We start from the raw sequence: 19,440 nt of genomic DNA, 5'->3' as shown, positions 1-19,440 counted from the left end.
TTTATTGTTCTGTGTTTGCTAATTTGTTTTGTTTCTCATTCTTTCTTAAATGTCAATGTACTTAATTTCCACAACCTTATACATTGGATACATCCACTATGTATAATTTATTTACTTAATTAATTTTATTATAATTAACTTATTCAGTTGAATCACAGAAATTTAAATAGTAAGAAAATAACAAACATAATACTTCATTTTCGAGCAAATTGTGCTGAGCAAATGCACCCTTGAAAGATTCCTGTGGAAAAATAAATAAAATTGACTGTATATTTATGCAGTTATTGAATGGTGAAGACGTATATCTGTGGTTAAGGTGAAGATTGTCAACTACAGCTGTGGTCCAAACTATCTGTGGCCCATAAATGGCCGTGATAAACTTAAAATCTATGTATTTAATCCATATACAGAATTTTTTTTTTTTTTTAAAGAAAAATTGATTTTCTAAATGTATTTATTTATTTGTATTCAATTTGTTTTGTTTTTTTTAATTCATTTTTTAAATTTTTTTTTATTCGATTGTTTTTTCATTAAACTTTGTTTTTTTTAAAAAAAATGCTCAGACAGATAACTAAGATATACCTATTATTTGTTTCTCCAGTTTTGTGTTGCATGTACCAAAATAAAACTCATTACACTCGATGCAAAATTAAATCACTGCTCACAAACGGACACAATTCAATCTTTTATTTAAAAAAAATGATTTTATAAAGATCTGGAGAAGATTTATTCTTTGCTTCCAAATTCAACACAATAACATGCAACAATCTGTAAAAATGATGATTATAACAAGCAGATATAAAACCCAACCCCCCCACGGTCTGATTGTGAACACAGACAAACTGACACCTTTGGTACCCTTCTTTTCATTTTGCACATTAATCAGACATGAACTTAATGAAAACCTGAGTGTGATTCAGTTTCTCAGTTTTCCCTCTCCTTTAATTCACCAAAGCACTGTGTTTTAACTCATTTATAAGCCTGTAAAAAAACAAAAAACAAAAAAAAAACAAATGCAGCCCTGCAGAGGTGAAGTCTTCACATGAACTCAGGGTCTTTTTTATCAGAGAGGAGCATTTTCCACATGGACCAGTCCAACCTGGCCTTCTGGATGCACTGGCCCTCCTCACTGCAGCTGTAGCCTTTAGGACAACAGCTACTGGAGCCACTGCAGCAAACCGCCTGCAGACAGGAAGGAAAGCAATGTTAAAAACACACAGGTTTTACATCAGCGTAGGTAGAACAATACTTTTATTTTGAAGGGGGATTGTTTTTTTGTTTGCTTTTTTAAAACAATTGAGTCTAATCACACTTTTTACACTCATGGCTTTCACTGCTAAGCACTTTTACTTTTTATTAATAAGAAAATTACATTTCTTTACACTTTTCTTCTGGAAAATTAATTTCAGGTTTGATGTGTTTATTTGTGGAATCAGAAAACTATGAGATGCAGCTCCATAGTTTCTATCGTGGGCAACTTTTATCACATCATTTTGTATATTTATGGATATATATATATTGGAGATACATATTGTGTGTTTTTCTTGTTTTGAATATTATTTCTCATTTTGTGTGTTGTTGTTTTATGTGTTTTCTTTGAGTGATTTTGTGTATATTTGTTGCTGCTTTGCATAATTTATTCTCATTTTGTATATTTTTGAGTCATTGTGTATTTTTGTTGTTGTTTTGAATATTATTTCTCATTTTGTGTACGTTTTTTAGTTGTTTTGTGTGTTTCCTTCAAGTCATTTTGTGTATATTTGTTGCTTTTTTGTATAATTCGCTGTTTTTTGTATATTTTTGAGTCATTGTGTGTGTTTTTCTTGTTGCTTTGAATATTATTTCTCATTTTGTGCATGTTTTGGCTGTTTTGTGTGCTTCCTTGGAGTCATTTTGTGTATATTTGTTGCTTTTTTGCAAAATTCATTGTCATTTTGTGTATTTCTGGAGTCATTGTGTGTTTTTCTTGTTGTTTTGAACATTATTTCTTACGTCCTGCAGTGGACAGCAGCCCCACTCGCCCACAGGCAGCCTGCAGCAGGTGCTGAGGGCCGGACATTGACTCGTCCCGTCACACTGACGGTAGTCGGGTTGGAACGTGGCAGCTTTGGTCAGGATGGGACGCTTTGAGAACCAGGGGATCGCCTCATCTCCTCTCACACACTTCTCTGTCTGCATATTGCATGTGTAGGATTCAGGACAGCAGTACATCCCTCCAGTACAGCACACGGCCTGATGAGAGGAGAAGGGTCAGAGTTCAGTGTTTATTATTCAGGGAAACATGAGACTGTATTACTAAACACCAGAGAAATGTCAATGAAATGAAAGGAACGAAGGCGGGAAACAGTGAACTGCAGAGAACGTGGAAACTTTAGAAACAAAGTAAAACAAGAAGACAGTGGCTATTCGTACGGTAGCCATATCCCCTCATTTGCCAGTTTAGGTCTTGTAACTAAGACGCTGCGTACTTGTATTTCTGTTTGTTTCGGACATGCTACGTATTTATGAATAGTTATGATATTGATACGTTACCTAACCCTAAACTTAAGATGCTACGTACTTGTACTTTGGTAAACGTACGAATAACATTGGGGGTTGTCCGTATGGCTACCGTACACTTTCAACTAAGAAACGTCTCATACCAGAATGTTCTAACATTAGTAGGCCTCAGCTGTTCAAAATGACTCAAAAACACACAACATGGCTCAAAAAACCCACCAGATTACAAACAAAAACACTAAATTACAAAAATACCCACTAAATGACAACAAGAATACACTAAATAAAAAACAAAAAAAATCACAAAATGGATGTAGACACACAAAAAACAACACAGATACATTATATGACTCAAAAAATTACACCAAATGACAACAAAAACACTAAACGAAAACAAGAATAGACTCAATAACTCACGGGGGAATGACACAAATAGATAGTTACATCCTGGATTAATCTCCATTAGCGGGATTCACCTAACCGAACATTTCCTGTCAGAGAGAAGCTGTCTTACGACGGTCGATCACAACACGCTAATTTAAAGGGAGGGTGGGTGATTTTGAATGTAACTTCCCCGACGGCTCTGCCTTCACCCTTAAAAAGTGAATCTGGAGAAAATCCCCTACCCCACCTTTAAGCCAAGTGATTTCAGCCTCGGTACGTGCGCGTTCACATAAAAGGGGTGGAGACAGCAGTGTCTGACCAATGAATAAAACTGGTAGAGCGAGTGTCTTTACAATGGAGGAACAGCTTTTGATCGTAAAAACAAATATAATGAATATAAATCCATGATGACAGCAATGACCAACACTGTTTGTGCTGCTCGCACCAGCTTTTATACTCGCTCAGATCTGATCCACTTCATAACTTGGACCCGACCAGATTAGGTGTTGCTTAAGTTTAAAATGATGAATAATCAAAATCTATAATTCAGACCAAAAACAACACTGTTGTCACAGAAAAGGCTGGAACGAAAGAACCCAGGCAGGAAGCTGTGATACTGTTAATGCGTAAAAGTGTGAAATTATTTATGATATGAATCCATTGGATGATAAACGGACAGCATCGATCAGTTAAACTTTATTACAGCACATATGTTTTTCTATTCCAGTAGACCTATTTATCACACACTGGGATGAGAGCACATTGTACTGTAGTATGTTCCTGCTGATGCTGTTAGCCTCACTATAGCGTATGAATGAATGAATGACTTCACCCATCGTCCGCACATACAGAGACACAGGCTTCATCAGCTGACTGTAGATCAGTCCATCAGATATAAATCTATATATTTCCTAAAGGATGTCATCTGTAAATAAAAGAATTGCATATATCATTAATAATCTTTCTTTCCTAAACGCAGCTGTCAGATCTGCACCAACCAGGATCTTCTATCAATGGGCAGGTCGTTTTCTAAGAGATCTGATTAGTCAGGGGGTGGGACTTAAGCACTCGCTAAGATCCTAGCCAGAACAAAACCTTCTCCAGACCAGGCTAGTCGTTCAGCCTAAGTTACCATGGTGATTTAGCTCCTTAAGACGTTAGCGAACTGTTTAAATCCCGGAAGCCAGCGCGATAAGAGGTAATCTCGCTTCGTAGCATACCCCCCAAATTACATAAAAATACACAACATGACATAAAAAACAAACAAAAAACACAAAATTATAACAAAAATACACAAAGTAACTAAAAAAAACAACAACAAAAGAATTAGAAAAATGGATCCGGAAACAAAAAAACCCACCAAAAATACAAAAATATAACATTTTTCACAAACAACAAGAAAACTAAAATGACTCCAGAAGGACACAAAAATACACAAAACGACTGAAAAATATATAAGATGACAACAACAAAAAAAGAAAATCCATAAAATGAGCGACATAAAAACAAAAACAAAAATATTTCCATCCATATTTAATCCCTTTCCACTTCTTGTGTCAATATATTTGTCTCGGTCTCTATTTTTATTTTTTAATCACATATGTGCCCTTTCTTTGTGTTTCTTTTCACATGTGTAATAATTTCTTACTGTAACATATATATGTAAAAACTAAACTAAACAATAAATTATTAATTAATTAATAATAATAATAATAATAATAATAATATAAAAATACGTACATATTTATTGTTCTGTGTTTGCTAATTTGTTTTGTTTCTCATTCTTTCTTAAATGTCAATGTACTTAATTTCCACAACCTTATACATTGGATACATCCACTATGTATAATTTATTTACTTAATTAATTTTATTATAATTAACTTATTCAGTTGAATCACAGAAATTTAAATAGTAAGAAAATAACAAACATAATACTTCATTTTCGAGCAAATTGTGCTGAGCAAATGCACCCTTGAAAGATTCCTGTGGAAAAATAAATAAAATTGACTGTATATTTATGCAGTTATTGAATGGTGAAGACGTATATCTGTGGTTAAGGTGAAGATTGTCAACTACAGCTGTGGTCCAAACTATCTGTGGCCCATAAATGGCCGTGATAAACTTAAAATCTATGTATTTAATCCATATACAGAATTTTTTTTTTTTTTTAAAGAAAAATTGATTTTCTAAATGTATTTATTTATTTGTATTCAATTTGTTTTGTTTTTTTTAATTCATTTTTTAAATTTTTTTTTATTCGATTGTTTTTTCATTAAACTTTGTTTTTTTTAAAAAAAATGCTCAGACAGATAACTAAGATATACCTATTATTTGTTTCTCCAGTTTTGTGTTGCATGTACCAAAATAAAACTCATTACACTCGATGCAAAATTAAATCACTGCTCACAAACGGACACAATTCAATCTTTTATTTAAAAAAAATGATTTTATAAAGATCTGGAGAAGATTTATTCTTTGCTTCCAAATTCAACACAATAACATGCAACAATCTGTAAAAATGATGATTATAACAAGCAGATATAAAACCCAACCCCCCCACGGTCTGATTGTGAACACAGACAAACTGACACCTTTGGTACCCTTCTTTTCATTTTGCACATTAATCAGACATGAACTTAATGAAAACCTGAGTGTGATTCAGTTTCTCAGTTTTCCCTCTCCTTTAATTCACCAAAGCACTGTGTTTTAACTCATTTATAAGCCTGTAAAAAAACAAAAAACAAAAAAAAAACAAATGCAGCCCTGCAGAGGTGAAGTCTTCACATGAACTCAGGGTCTTTTTTATCAGAGAGGAGCATTTTCCACATGGACCAGTCCAACCTGGCCTTCTGGATGCACTGGCCCTCCTCACTGCAGCTGTAGCCTTTAGGACAACAGCTACTGGAGCCACTGCAGCAAACCGCCTGCAGACAGGAAGGAAAGCAATGTTAAAAACACACAGGTTTTACATCAGCGTAGGTAGAACAATACTTTTATTTTGAAGGGGGATTGTTTTTTTGTTTGCTTTTTTAAAACAATTGAGTCTAATCACACTTTTTACACTCATGGCTTTCACTGCTAAGCACTTTTACTTTTTATTAATAAGAAAATTACATTTCTTTACACTTTTCTTCTGGAAAATTAATTTCAGGTTTGATGTGTTTATTTGTGGAATCAGAAAACTATGAGATGCAGCTCCATAGTTTCTATCGTGGGCAACTTTTATCACATCATTTTGTATATTTATGGATATATATATATTGGAGATACATATTGTGTGTTTTTCTTGTTTTGAATATTATTTCTCATTTTGTGTGTTGTTGTTTTATGTGTTTTCTTTGAGTGATTTTGTGTATATTTGTTGCTGCTTTGCATAATTTATTCTCATTTTGTATATTTTTGAGTCATTGTGTATTTTTGTTGTTGTTTTGAATATTATTTCTCATTTTGTGTACGTTTTTTAGTTGTTTTGTGTGTTTCCTTCAAGTCATTTTGTGTATATTTGTTGCTTTTTTGTATAATTCGCTGTTTTTTGTATATTTTTGAGTCATTGTGTGTGTTTTTCTTGTTGCTTTGAATATTATTTCTCATTTTGTGCATGTTTTGGCTGTTTTGTGTGCTTCCTTGGAGTCATTTTGTGTATATTTGTTGCTTTTTTGCAAAATTCATTGTCATTTTGTGTATTTCTGGAGTCATTGTGTGTTTTTCTTGTTGTTTTGAACATTATTTCTTACGTCCTGCAGTGGACAGCAGCCCCACTCGCCCACAGGCAGCCTGCAGCAGGTGCTGAGGGCCGGACATTGACTCGTCCCGTCACACTGACGGTAGTCGGGTTGGAACGTGGCAGCTTTGGTCAGGATGGGACGCTTTGAGAACCAGGGGATCGCCTCATCTCCTCTCACACACTTCTCTGTCTGCATATTGCATGTGTAGGATTCAGGACAGCAGTACATCCCTCCAGTACAGCACACGGCCTGATGAGAGGAGAAGGGTCAGAGTTCAGTGTTTATTATTCAGGGAAACATGAGACTGTATTACTAAACACCAGAGAAATGTCAATGAAATGAAAGGAACGAAGGCGGGAAACAGTGAACTGCAGAGAACGTGGAAACTTTAGAAACAAAGTAAAACAAGAAGACAGTGGCTATTCGTACGGTAGCCATATCCCCTCATTTGCCAGTTTAGGTCTTGTAACTAAGACGCTGCGTACTTGTATTTCTGTTTGTTTCGGACATGCTACGTATTTATGAATAGTTATGATATTGATACGTTACCTAACCCTAAACTTAAGATGCTACGTACTTGTACTTTGGTAAACGTACGAATAACATTGGGGGTTGTCCGTATGGCTACCGTACACTTTCAACTAAGAAACGTCTCATACCAGAATGTTCTAACATTAGTAGGCCTCAGCTGTTCAAAATGACTCAAAAACACACAACATGGCTCAAAAAACCCACCAGATTACAAACAAAAACACTAAATTACAAAAATACCCACTAAATGACAACAAGAATACACTAAATAAAAAACAAAAAAAAATCACAAAATGGATGTAGACACACAAAAAACAACACAGATACATTATATGACTCAAAAAATTACACCAAATGACAACAAAAACACTAAACGAAAACAAGAATAGACTCAATAACTCACGGGGGAATGACACAAATAGATAGTTACATCCTGGATTAATCTCCATTAGCGGGATTCACCTAACCGAACATTTCCTGTCAGAGAGAAGCTGTCTTACGACGGTCGATCACAACACGCTAATTTAAAGGGAGGGTGGGTGATTTTGAATGTAACTTCCCCGACGGCTCTGCCTTCACCCTTAAAAAGTGAATCTGGAGAAAATCCCCTACCCCACCTTTAAGCCAAGTGATTTCAGCCTCGGTACGTGCGCGTTCACATAAAAGGGGTGGAGACAGCAGTGTCTGACCAATGAATAAAACTGGTAGAGCGAGTGTCTTTACAATGGAGGAACAGCTTTTGATCGTAAAAACAAATATAATGAATATAAATCCATGATGACAGCAATGACCAACACTGTTTGTGCTGCTCGCACCAGCTTTTATACTCGCTCAGATCTGATCCACTTCATAACTTGGACCCGACCAGATTAGGTGTTGCTTAAGTTTAAAATGATGAATAATCAAAATCTATAATTCAGACCAAAAACAACACTGTTGTCACAGAAAAGGCTGGAACGAAAGAACCCAGGCAGGAAGCTGTGATACTGTTAATGCGTAAAAGTGTGAAATTATTTATGATATGAATCCATTGGATGATAAACGGACAGCATCGATCAGTTAAACTTTATTACAGCACATATGTTTTTCTATTCCAGTAGACCTATTTATCACACACTGGGATGAGAGCACATTGTACTGTAGTATGTTCCTGCTGATGCTGTTAGCCTCACTATAGCGTATGAATGAATGAATGACTTCACCCATCGTCCGCACATACAGAGACACAGGCTTCATCAGCTGACTGTAGATCAGTCCATCAGATATAAATCTATATATTTCCTAAAGGATGTCATCTGTAAATAAAAGAATTGCATATATCATTAATAATCTTTCTTTCCTAAACGCAGCTGTCAGATCTGCACCAACCAGGATCTTCTATCAATGGGCAGGTCGTTTTCTAAGAGATCTGATTAGTCAGGGGGTGGGACTTAAGCACTCGCTAAGATCCTAGCCAGAACAAAACCTTCTCCAGACCAGGCTAGTCGTTCAGCCTAAGTTACCATGGTGATTTAGCTCCTTAAGACGTTAGCGAACTGTTTAAATCCCGGAAGCCAGCGCGATAAGAGGTAATCTCGCTTCGTAGCATACCCCCCAAATTACATAAAAATACACAACATGACATAAAAAACAAACAAAAAACACAAAATTATAACAAAAATACACAAAGTAACTAAAAAAAACAACAACAAAAGAATTAGAAAAATGGATCCGGAAACAAAAAAACCCACCAAAAATACAAAAATATAACATTTTTCACAAACAACAAGAAAACTAAAATGACTCCAGAAGGACACAAAAATACACAAAACGACTGAAAAATATATAAGATGACAACAACAAAAAAAGAAAATCCATAAAATGAGCGACATAAAAACAAAAACAAAAATATTTCCATCCATATTTAATCCCTTTCCACTTCTTGTGTCAATATATTTGTCTCGGTCTCTATTTTTATTTTTTAATCACATATGTGCCCTTTCTTTGTGTTTCTTTTCACATGTGTAATAATTTCTTACTGTAACATAAGAATGTTACGATATATAAAAGAAGCAGGAGAGCCTCTGTGCTCACTTTAGGCAGTGGACAGCAGCCATATTTGTGAAAATCCTCCATGAAGCAGCAGGTGGTGAGAGCTGGGCAGCTGGAGGTTGCATCGCACTTAATCCCGGGCTGCAACTCTGCTTCCATCTTCCCATCATCCTCACCCTCCTCTTCATCACTGTCTTCCGTTGAATCTGCCTTTAAAAAAATAAATAAATACACAGAATTAAAATAAAAGCAAATATCAAAACATCCTTGTAAGTGAATTTCAACCGCCATTTTGATGGTTTCGAAAAATATCAGCTAAAATAACAAAAAAAAAAAACGACGTTTACTGTGTTTAGTCGCCTTTGTAAAACGTCAATAAACATTTGTCAATCCGAAATAAGGCCAATATTTAAAGCTGCCTGGATTAAATGTGTAACTTTCACTGTTATGATATAATATGATATATAATAACATCAGTGGCTTTTAAATACATCAAAGGATTTTTTTTAATTTTTTGCCAGAATTTAGTTGAATAAATTTGTCAAGATTTGAGATTTTTGCATGTTGACACACACATATTCACCTTTTCTTTCATATAACACAAGTTATTGTCCATACAGTCAAACTAACATGACAAATCCTAAGAAAGTTTAGATATCTTTTTCATTCTCATGAAATTTAAAAAAAATAATCAGTCATCGTCTTGTTTTTGTCACGAAAAAAAGTTTTTGTCTATGAAAGCTGACTTAACAAAATTAACTCTGCTAACTAAATCTGATTCAGCTGGAAGTTTCTGTTGAAAGTGAGTTGTTCCTCTTCTTCTTCATCATCATCATCATCATCATCATCATCATCATCATCATCTCCTATTTGGTGTTACATAAACAAGGCTGAGTTGAGCCTGAGACCCCGTCCACACGGAGACAAAACGAAAGCGTTTTCCCCATAAAATAGGTAATTATGTGTGCTTCCACATGAAAAGGCAGAAAACGCTGTAGTAAACATTAAGGGCCTCTATGTGGCGCTGTAACGCTGCCATAGAAATTCACCAAAACAGGGAAGAAGACACCGAGAAAGGCAGCATCTATTTGCGAGCATGTCTGAATTTGGAGTGGAGGTTTTTTCATTCTTTTCTTTGTTTGGTCATAAAAACAACCACCAGGTAATTTTTAAGGCTGTGCTGACACTGGAAAATACGGGAGGATCTAGTCGTGAAAATAAAGACCAGTGGAGGGCAGTAATACGCCCTGTGGCATCCACTTTGCCATAAATGACGAAGAAGAAGAAGAAGAAGAAGAAGAAGAAGAAGAAGAAGAAGAAGAAGAAGAAGAAGAAGAAGAAGAAGAAGAAGAAGAAGAAGAAGAAGAAGAAGAAGAAGAAGAAGGAAGACGAAGAAGACTAAGAAGAAGCCGCCATGCGTATTAATAGAGAGTTGGGGCTATTTCATCATCTTTGCCGAGTATCGTATACAGCGGGTGGCGTTCACAGACTTTCTCACTCTGGGACCTGTTTTCAGAAGTTATCATATTCAGCTTCCAAATCCCTTGTTGCTGTGTGACGTATGGCATGTTAAACTACAACTCGCTCCATGTGGATGGGGCCGAAGAGTCGGAAACAACACGTTTGGACTTCCCTCACCTCACATCCTTCTCTGGATTCGCAGGTATCTTCTCAAACCAGGCAGAGACTGTAGGTCGGTGTCACATCTCTGCTTTTCCAGGTTACATCTGGCCGTGAGGGACAGCGAGTGGCGATAGTCAGAACAGCAAACAGCCTGGGAACCATCGATAGAGTGTTTATTTGTGGATGTTATATTTAAGCATTTCTTTTTTGAAAAGCGAAGAGTTGTCCTACATTTGGGAAAGGACAGCACCCCCACCCTCCATCTAATGTTTTGCAGCAGGTGGTTCTGTCAGGACAAGAAGCGGTTTTGTTACATGGCACGTCCTTCACCTCCACATTCTTCCTCTGGTTCGCAGGTATCTTCTCAAACCAAGGCAGAGACTGTAGGTCGGTGTCACATCTCTGCTTTTCCAGGTTACATTTCTGGCCGTGAGGACAGCAGTGGCGATAGTCAGAACAGCAAACAGCCTGGGAACCATCGATAGAGTGTTTATTTGTGGATGTTATATTTAAGCATTTCTTTTTTGAAAAGCGAAGAGTTGTCCTACATTTGGGAAAGGACAGCACCCCCACCCTCCATCTAATGTTTTGCAGCAGGTGGTTTTGTCAGGACAAGCAGCAGTTTGGTCACACGAGACGTTCTTCACCTTCACTTCCTTCACCTCCACGTCCTTCACCACCACGTCCTTCCTCTGGATCGCAGGTATCTTCTCAAACCAAGGCATAGACTCTAGGTCGGTGTCACACCTCTGATTTGCCAGATTACATCTCTGGCCATGAGGACAGCAGTGGCGATAGTCCGCACAGCAAACAGCCTGGGAACCATTGATCGGACTTATGAATGGAACCTTTTACATTTGATTTCATAGGGAGCTTTTCATGAATTGTGCGTGAAAGCTACCTGAGGTAGAGGACAGCACTCCCACTTCTGGACCGTGCCCATGCAGCAGGTGCAGCCATCAGGACACAATGACGTCCCATTACAGGTAATGTTATTGTCTGCAGGACAAAAGGGTTTAAACTGTACATTCACACAAAGAGAGAAAAAAATCTGTATTTGAGAGGGACTGTGCACATTAATAAAAAAACATAGTAAAAATGTAAATCTGAACTTTGCTGAAATGCTCATTTTCATGGGTAGTCTCTTGCCAAATGCAGATTTTCTTTATGGTATAGTACAGTCTTTTTTAGCTGCACTTCTGGTTGTTCTTATCGTAGTTGATTTAAAGTTGTTGAAACCCAAACAGTCGAGAGAGGAAAGTTACACGAGATGTTCTGAGAGTCACGTGACAGTCTTTGAAAATTCAACATGGCGGCCCTCTGCCTTGACTAGTTCACCAACTATTTTTACTTGCACATATTAACGCTTCTTACCGTTAAATTCATGCCACCAATGAGAGCTGACCACGCGCCCTCTCACCAGCCAGAGTGGAGGAACTCAAAGAGTTCCTCGACCAATATTACGCTGAGTATGTGATGGAAACCGGCCCGAAAACCGCAAGCACATCAGGTAAGGCTGCAAAACGCAAAAAGAACGACTCCTCTACGAATACGTCAGATCTGGAGGCAGAGTCTCAGACAAAGATCCTTAAATCTATAAAAAAAAAAGGCTGGGTGTGGTTAATTTACTGCACCAAGACTTTCAGGAAATGAAGGCCAGCCTGGAATTTGCACCAACAAATTCAGGACTTACAAAAAGACAATAATGATATCCATTTGGCTTTATCTGCGGTGACCTCCGAGGTGAAAGAGCTAAAAAATGAAAACAAGCTTCTTAAAGAGACAGTCCTGGATATCCAATCTCGCAGTATGCGAGACAAGAAACCCCCAACGACGACACAGAGGCTCTGCTGAAAAACTTCGTCATCTGCACTTTCAGCAGAAAATCGAGGTTAAAAGTAAAGGTCGGGAACTTAAAAAAAAACTTAAATCCTATTTTTAAGGAAAACCGACAGAGAGGCAAAAATTCAAAACTGGTCGTAGACAAGCTTTACATAGCTGGCCAGCTGTTTAGGGATTCGAACATCAACCCTTGGCTCTACTAAGAAAAAAAAAAAAAAAAACACAGACAGTGTGTGAGTTAATATTGAAAGGATAATTGTTCACTCATGGTGAAGTTAAGGCAGCACTATTTTAAAGGTAAAATAAATATATATGCTGTATAATGTGTGTGTGTGTGTGTGTGTGTGTGTGTGTGTGTGTGTGTGTGTGTGTGTGTGTGTGTGTGTGTGTGTGTGTGTGTGTGCGTGCGTGTAGATATGTGTGTATGTATATATGTTACATATTTGCACAGATTTTGGTAAACATGTATAAACGTACAGTCTCACAGGACACTCTCTACCCCCACCTCAACTCTTTTGTCTCCAACCCCAAACCCTTTTTTTTCTTTCACATTTTTCTTTCACATTTCACACTCGTACTTTCATAAAAACCAAAATTCATCCTCCTCATTTTTTACAGAGGGATTCATTGTTGAAAACGTATTGGTCCAGTTAGTTTGATTGAACAGTGATTAGGCCAATCACAACCAGCCATTTGATGAAGCTGCCATTCTGAGAAGGTATACAAAGACTTAACAGCGACAAGTAAGTGACAAAAAATTAGTAACAGGTGGCAAAAACATGGCTGGAAAAGAGTGAAGAGTGACTAAAATGAGCCAAAAGCAGTCAAGAGTGGCAAAAATATAAATTGACGAAAAAGAGGAAACAGGTGGTCTCATGGCAAAAGGTAGCTTAAATGAGCAAAATGTGGCAAACGATGGTGGAAAAAATGCAAAAATGTCAAAGAAAAAGAGGCAAAATGTAGGAAATAGGAAACAAGCGTTATTTATTAGGAAAAAGTTAGCTTATTTGGATGAAAAGTGGTTAAAGAAAGGACACAATTTGGATGAAAGTGTCAAAAACAAAAAAAGTGACATTTATTGGCAAAAGGAGCTAAAATCTGAAAAAACTAAAAAGTGTAATATGTTTTGGAAAAGGGGCAAAAACTGGACAAAGGAAGTTACAAAATGGCCAAAAAGATGGTAAAAAGGGGTTGAAAGTTTCTCCCTTTTTTAAGTTTTCTGGGGAAATAATAATTAAAATTAAGACATAAAGAGTCACATAATGAGCATCTCTGACTTAATAATGGCTTTATCATGGTATGTGTTAGTTTCTTTATATCTTTAAAAAAATAAAGGAAACATTTTGTGTGCCTTTTAGAGAAAAACTAGAAGCACACACACTTCTTTCAGAGCAGGAACTCAGCTGCGATTGGCAAAGAAACACTGATAATCTTTCTTTTGAGGCCGTGCAAATCTGATGAAAAAACCTCCTGCAGCAACAAGCCTAACTGGTTTGAGGAGCCGTTACTGAGAGGAAGAAACAAGGAAGTATCTGAAATCCAGGACTGATTAACAATGAACAGGAAATGGTTGTAGTTTCTGGTTGAACTTGTTAAATGTGACGGTAAAGTCACAAAAAAGCGCCTTCACCTTCTCTACTACAATGACGGTGTTTCAGTTTTTACGTCAGAAAAAGGAAAGTCTCACAAATAGAAGTGTTGAAATAACTCAAAAATAACCCTGAAAGCAGTGCTAAATAATGTGGGGCTTTGAGTGGCGCTCCTTTGCATCACAGTAAATGTCACTTTCAATTTAGACACAAGCACCTGAATATCTTTGTCTTTCACCATTACTTTTATTTTTAGAAAACAAGAACCCAATCAATAGTTACCTAAAAAAATACACGTAAACTAAAGAAAACATTCATTAAAAATCAAATAAAAAAAATAAAAAACAGTAAAAAGGGGACATAAAGTGCACAAAAATAAGATATTAACACAACAAATTAGGATAATTGCACAAACTTGTTTTTTCACAACAACAAACACTAAAAAATACTTTTACTCTAAAAATACCATAAGATTAGATAGAATAATGAACTTTTTTGGATGGCTCCCTTAGCCTTAGCAAGTATGTCAGATGTTAGGAACACTTTGGTTCAGAATTGAACAGGCAAATAAACCTGAAAGTAATGACATCCATTCCATACAGGTTGACAGTCATTATGTTTCCTTCATTGGGACAAATGTTGAAAACTTCCAAAAACAGAACCAACAACAACAATAACTGGTCGAGCCTGTAAATCATTCCAACTGTGAATTCAGAACTCTGATTAAGAGACAGGCAACGTTTATCACAGCGGGGGCCACAAACATGTTGTGGTCTAACATTCATGTCAGTATTTAGAAAAATAACCAATCTGAGCACTAACACAGGAAATAACTATGGTTTTTATGTTTTAGGAGGCATTTTATTTGTCATTTTCATGCATTTTTCTGCCATTCTGTGTGTTTTTGGAGTCGTTTTTGTGTATTTTAGTTGTCTTTTGTGTATTCTTCTGTCATTTCAGTCTTTTTGGAGGCATTTTATAATTTTTCTGTCAGGTTGTGTGTTTTAAGAGTAATTTTCATGTATTTTCCTGTCATTTTGCTGTTTTTTTGAGTCAATATTGTGTATTTTAGTTGTCTTTTTGTGTATTTTTCTGTTATCCTGTGTGTATTTTAGTCATCTTTGTGTGTATTTTTCTGTCATTCTGTGTGTTTTTGGTGTCATTTCCATGTATTTTAGTGGTCTTTTTGTGTATTTTTCTGTCCTTTTGAATCATTTCGGACTCATTTTTGTGTATTTCAGTTGTCATTTTGTGTCTTTATCTGTCTTTTGAGTATTTTTCTCTAAATTAGGAGTTATTTTCATGCATTTTTCTGTCAGTGTGTGTGTTTTAGGAGTCTATTTCATGTATTTCTCTGTCATTTTGTTGGTTTTTTGGACCAATTTTGTGTGGTAGCTTTGGACAACACACAAAATTAGACCGAGGAACCACATGTGGCCCCTGAGCCAAAATCAGAAATAAATCTAATGTTTTTTTAAACATATATTTATTACAAATATATGCATTTCATACTTGTGTCAAGTTAAATAAATACACTACATTATTTTTCTTAATTGTAATGTATCGTTGGTTTTTGATGATTCAGCTGTTGAGTTGAGAGATGACGGGAGTATTTCTTTCTCACTTAAAGTAGATAAACTGATGGTGAATTCAGGGGGATTTTCCACTTTGGCCTCATCAGCTGACGAACGCAGTAAATAAACCATGTAATGTTATTCATGAGAGAACTCTCACCTTTCTGCTTTCCCTGCTTTGTTCTCAGCCAGTCCTGCCAGAACGAAGTCTCTGTCTAAACAGGTGATAAAGTTACACAGAGGAGACAGTTGATAATATCTTGGATTATTTTACGTAATAAAAATGAAACCGCATTAATTAGGAGAAGTGTTAGGAGAAGTGTATCGTTTTTCTAAGCTTCTACATGACCTACATGGCTAATGTTTGTTCAGATTGAAGTAGGACCTCTAGTCGTTACAGAAGATGTGAAATTTAGGAAATATGTGATACTGACTGACAATAAATCATGTTTTAAAAACAGAAATCTGTAGTCCGCCCAAAAAAAAACCTAAAGATTTACATGAAATATAAAGCCATTTGTCATTATCGAAGGCTACAAAAGTAGAAATAATTGAACTAATATATGGACATCAACTGCAGCAAGTTTGGTGATAACAATAATAAACAATAAGCCAAAAGATACATATTTCCCATATTTTCAAATCCAAAACTTGACAGGTATGGTGGTACTCCTTACCGTGGGATGAGCTGCAGACGTTCGATCCATCCAAGGAATGGAGACGGTGGCATTGATGCAGCTGCTGCTGATTTGATCACAAACAGTATATGAAGGACAACAGTGGATGTGATCTTCACAGCACTCGGCCTGAGGAGAGAGACGCAATTCACAGAGAAATGTCAGAAAAGAGGTGAAAAAAGGAGAATAAAAAAAGAGAAACAAAGAGAAACGTTCGCGAGAAAAGTGGATTAAAACACATTTAATTAATCATTCAGTGCAGTGAAAGAAATCTAAATCATTGCCTTCAAAAACTGTTGTTGCAACTGTTCTAAAATGTTATTGTTAATGATGGAATGTGGTATGTGCCATGTGATCTGCAGTGTAATGTTGTCAAGTCAGTTTATGAGAAACCAAGCATAAAAAACTTCTCTGCTGCACTTGAATGATGATAATCGATTTATCTATTTTTTTTTATGTTGTTTAAATACTTTTTTGATCTAGCTAGGCTATGAATGAAAGCAAACAAAGGCAGGATGAATTAAACTATATATGAAGTGCATTACATTTGAAATTAAAAGGACAAAAAAGCTCTAAAAGACATTCATTCAAACTATTTTTTTCCAATCATGGTCTAATTATGTTTTGTTAACATTAAGGTTGCAAAGGGACGGAGAAATTCTGACAAATTCAACATGAGCTAAAGCTTGGGAAATTTCGGAACATTCAAAAATATAAACTTTCATTGGAAATAATTGGAAATTGGAAGTAATTTTCAATAAATGTATCATATCCGAACATAAGTATTAGCATTCATTCAAAATAATACAATTAAGAAACATGACATTTCAACTTGGGTTGCATAAAGTTGCAAACTTTCAACGGGAATGAAAAATTAATGACAATATTTCTTTTTGCCCTTAACAGGGATGTTAAGTATGTTAAGGAAAATATATTTTAGTGTCATCTAAAATAATAGAATCAGATATTTAGAAGTTACTCCCAATTTCTGGTTAATTCCAAGAAACTGACAAAATGAATCTAAAAACACAAAAAAAGTTAGAAGAAAACTAAAAAAATAAAACAAAACAGCAACAAAAAACAGACAAAATGAATCTAAAAACACATTTTGTGACAATGATCTGTAGAATATTCAGGACTTTGAATTGACTTGATTACTGTGATACCATAAACACATTTAGATTTGCTAAAAGCCATTTTAACAACATAAATCTACCACAAAGATACTTTGGTAAGTGCTGTGCTTGCAGTGCAGAGTCACAGTAATGACTTAATGGGATTGTTTAGGAGGAGGCAGGAGTGAAATGACCTGCTCAAAGGGACAGCATTGGTACTCGTTGTTAGGGCTGCTGCAGCAGGTTTGACCTTCATCACAGTTTCCTTTATCTGGACATTCAACAGCAGCAGACGCAGCCAGCAGCGTCCAGATGAGCAGAAGCAGCTTCAACATCTGCATCAGAGACAAATGAGAGCACAGCGATGTGTAGCAGGAACCTGACTATCCTCTCCACCAATTAAATTATGATGATAATCCAAAAACACATAAAACTACTCAAAGAAATTAAACAAAGCACAAAACTGTAACAAAAACAGAAAAAAACAAATCTAAAAATGCACAAAATGACTAAAAAACACACAAAACAGCAACAAAAACAGATCAAATGAATTTAAAAAATGCACAAAATGACTCAAAAAACTGCAAAGGACTCCATAAAAAAAAAAACCCAAAACAGCAACAAAAATTGACAAAATCAATCTACAATCGCACAATATGACTAAAAAAACAAAACCAGAAACTGCAAAAAAGAAGTGTTCATGAAAAAACGCACAAAACAGCGAAAGAAAAACTGACAAAATCAATCTAAAACGGCACAAAATGACTGGAGAATAAACAAAAACACACAAAATGCTCAAGAAAATGTGACTTTAAAAAAGGTTAAACTTGATTATTTCTCTTCAAAACTCATAAAAAACACAAAATGTGCAAACACATATATTAGACCAGCAATAATAAAGTAATATAGCCCCCGCGTCACAACAGTGGGCGCGCCCCACTATTTGAAAACCACTGGTGCAGAGGGGGTGCCTATCAGAATTGTGCCTTTAAATACTTTATAAAGAGCAAGAAAAAGACTAAAACAGGTCCTACTTTTCTCATTTATCACAAACCAATACAGTGACACAGTCATATTTAATCGTATATCTGACTTTGGACTCAGCTATTAATATTAATTTACAGTCATGATAATTATCAGTGAATTTATGTCTGAGAATAATAATAAAAAAGAGCTAATTAACTAGTAGTTTAAATGTATTAATGATAAAATACAGGGCACCATATCATTAGAACTTTTTTTTTTTTTTACAGAAAAGCATGACATCTCGTCCTCTAACAAAATGTTACTTTCACTTTTAAAGAAAAGCAAATTCCCCTTTAAAAAACAGTTCATTACATTATTTTTAAAGATCAATGTGCAGCTTAAAGAGAAGAGAATGTTTGAAGATGTTAAGGCTTCAGAATGCAGAAGAATCATTCAAAATAAAAATCTCTTTTACCTTTGGGAGTTTGTCACGAGCCGTCACGTTGAAGTGAGTCTCAGCTTAGTAACAGTAGCTGCTTTAAATAGACCATGAACACACCCAACAGGAGATCCACACACCTGGACAGGTTTTTCTCCTCCTTAGAATGGTAATGAAATATATGGACAATCGTTTTCATTTTTTATGACCAGAAATGATCATAAAAACACAAAACAGCAACAAAAATGACAAAAAGAAACTAAAAACAAAGGAATAAAACACAAAATACAAAACTGCAAAAACAGGCTCCATGGAAAAAGACAAAAAACAAGCGACAAAAACTGAAAAAATGAATCTGAAAACACACAAACTACTTGAAAAATAAACAGAAATACACAAAATGCCTCCGAAAACCAAGAGTAAAATACTAAATACATTTTAGTA

The 19,440-nt window shown here is 35.7% G+C and overlaps 1 protein-coding gene across 2 annotated transcripts; it reads right to left on the bottom strand.

Annotated features, from left to right (window-relative positions):
• Positions 1–672: 672 nt before the first annotated feature.
• On the bottom strand, positions 673–19,132 carry grna (granulin a). 2 transcript variants are annotated; one of them, XM_028454263.1, is made up of 11 exons: positions 19,033–19,132; positions 17,786–17,926; positions 16,477–16,605; positions 15,960–16,014; positions 11,696–11,793; positions 11,343–11,609; positions 11,125–11,262; positions 9,214–9,381; positions 6,619–6,858; positions 1,993–2,232; positions 673–1,182 (listed from the first exon to the last, which is right to left on the bottom strand). In XM_028454263.1, exons 2-11 carry the CDS (start codon positions 17,924–17,926, stop codon positions 1,039–1,041), a joined length of 1,620 nt encoding a protein of 539 aa, XP_028310064.1. In that variant the 5' UTR covers positions 19,033–19,132; the 3' UTR covers positions 673–1,038. The 2 variants fall into 2 exon arrangements, with proteins under 2 accessions (XP_028310064.1, XP_028310063.1); XM_028454262.1 differs by lacking the exons at positions 673–1,182; positions 1,993–2,232 and adding an exon at positions 5,299–5,808.
• Positions 19,133–19,440: the final 308 nt, after the last annotated feature.

The sequence above is a fragment of the Gouania willdenowi genome, chromosome 8, assembly GCF_900634775.1.
Source record: "Gouania willdenowi chromosome 8, fGouWil2.1, whole genome shotgun sequence".
NCBI lineage: Eukaryota > Metazoa > Chordata > Actinopteri > Blenniiformes > Gobiesocidae > Gouania > Gouania willdenowi.
Note: the sequence above shows the minus strand (reverse complement) of the source record. Positions and strands in the feature narration are given on the sequence as shown.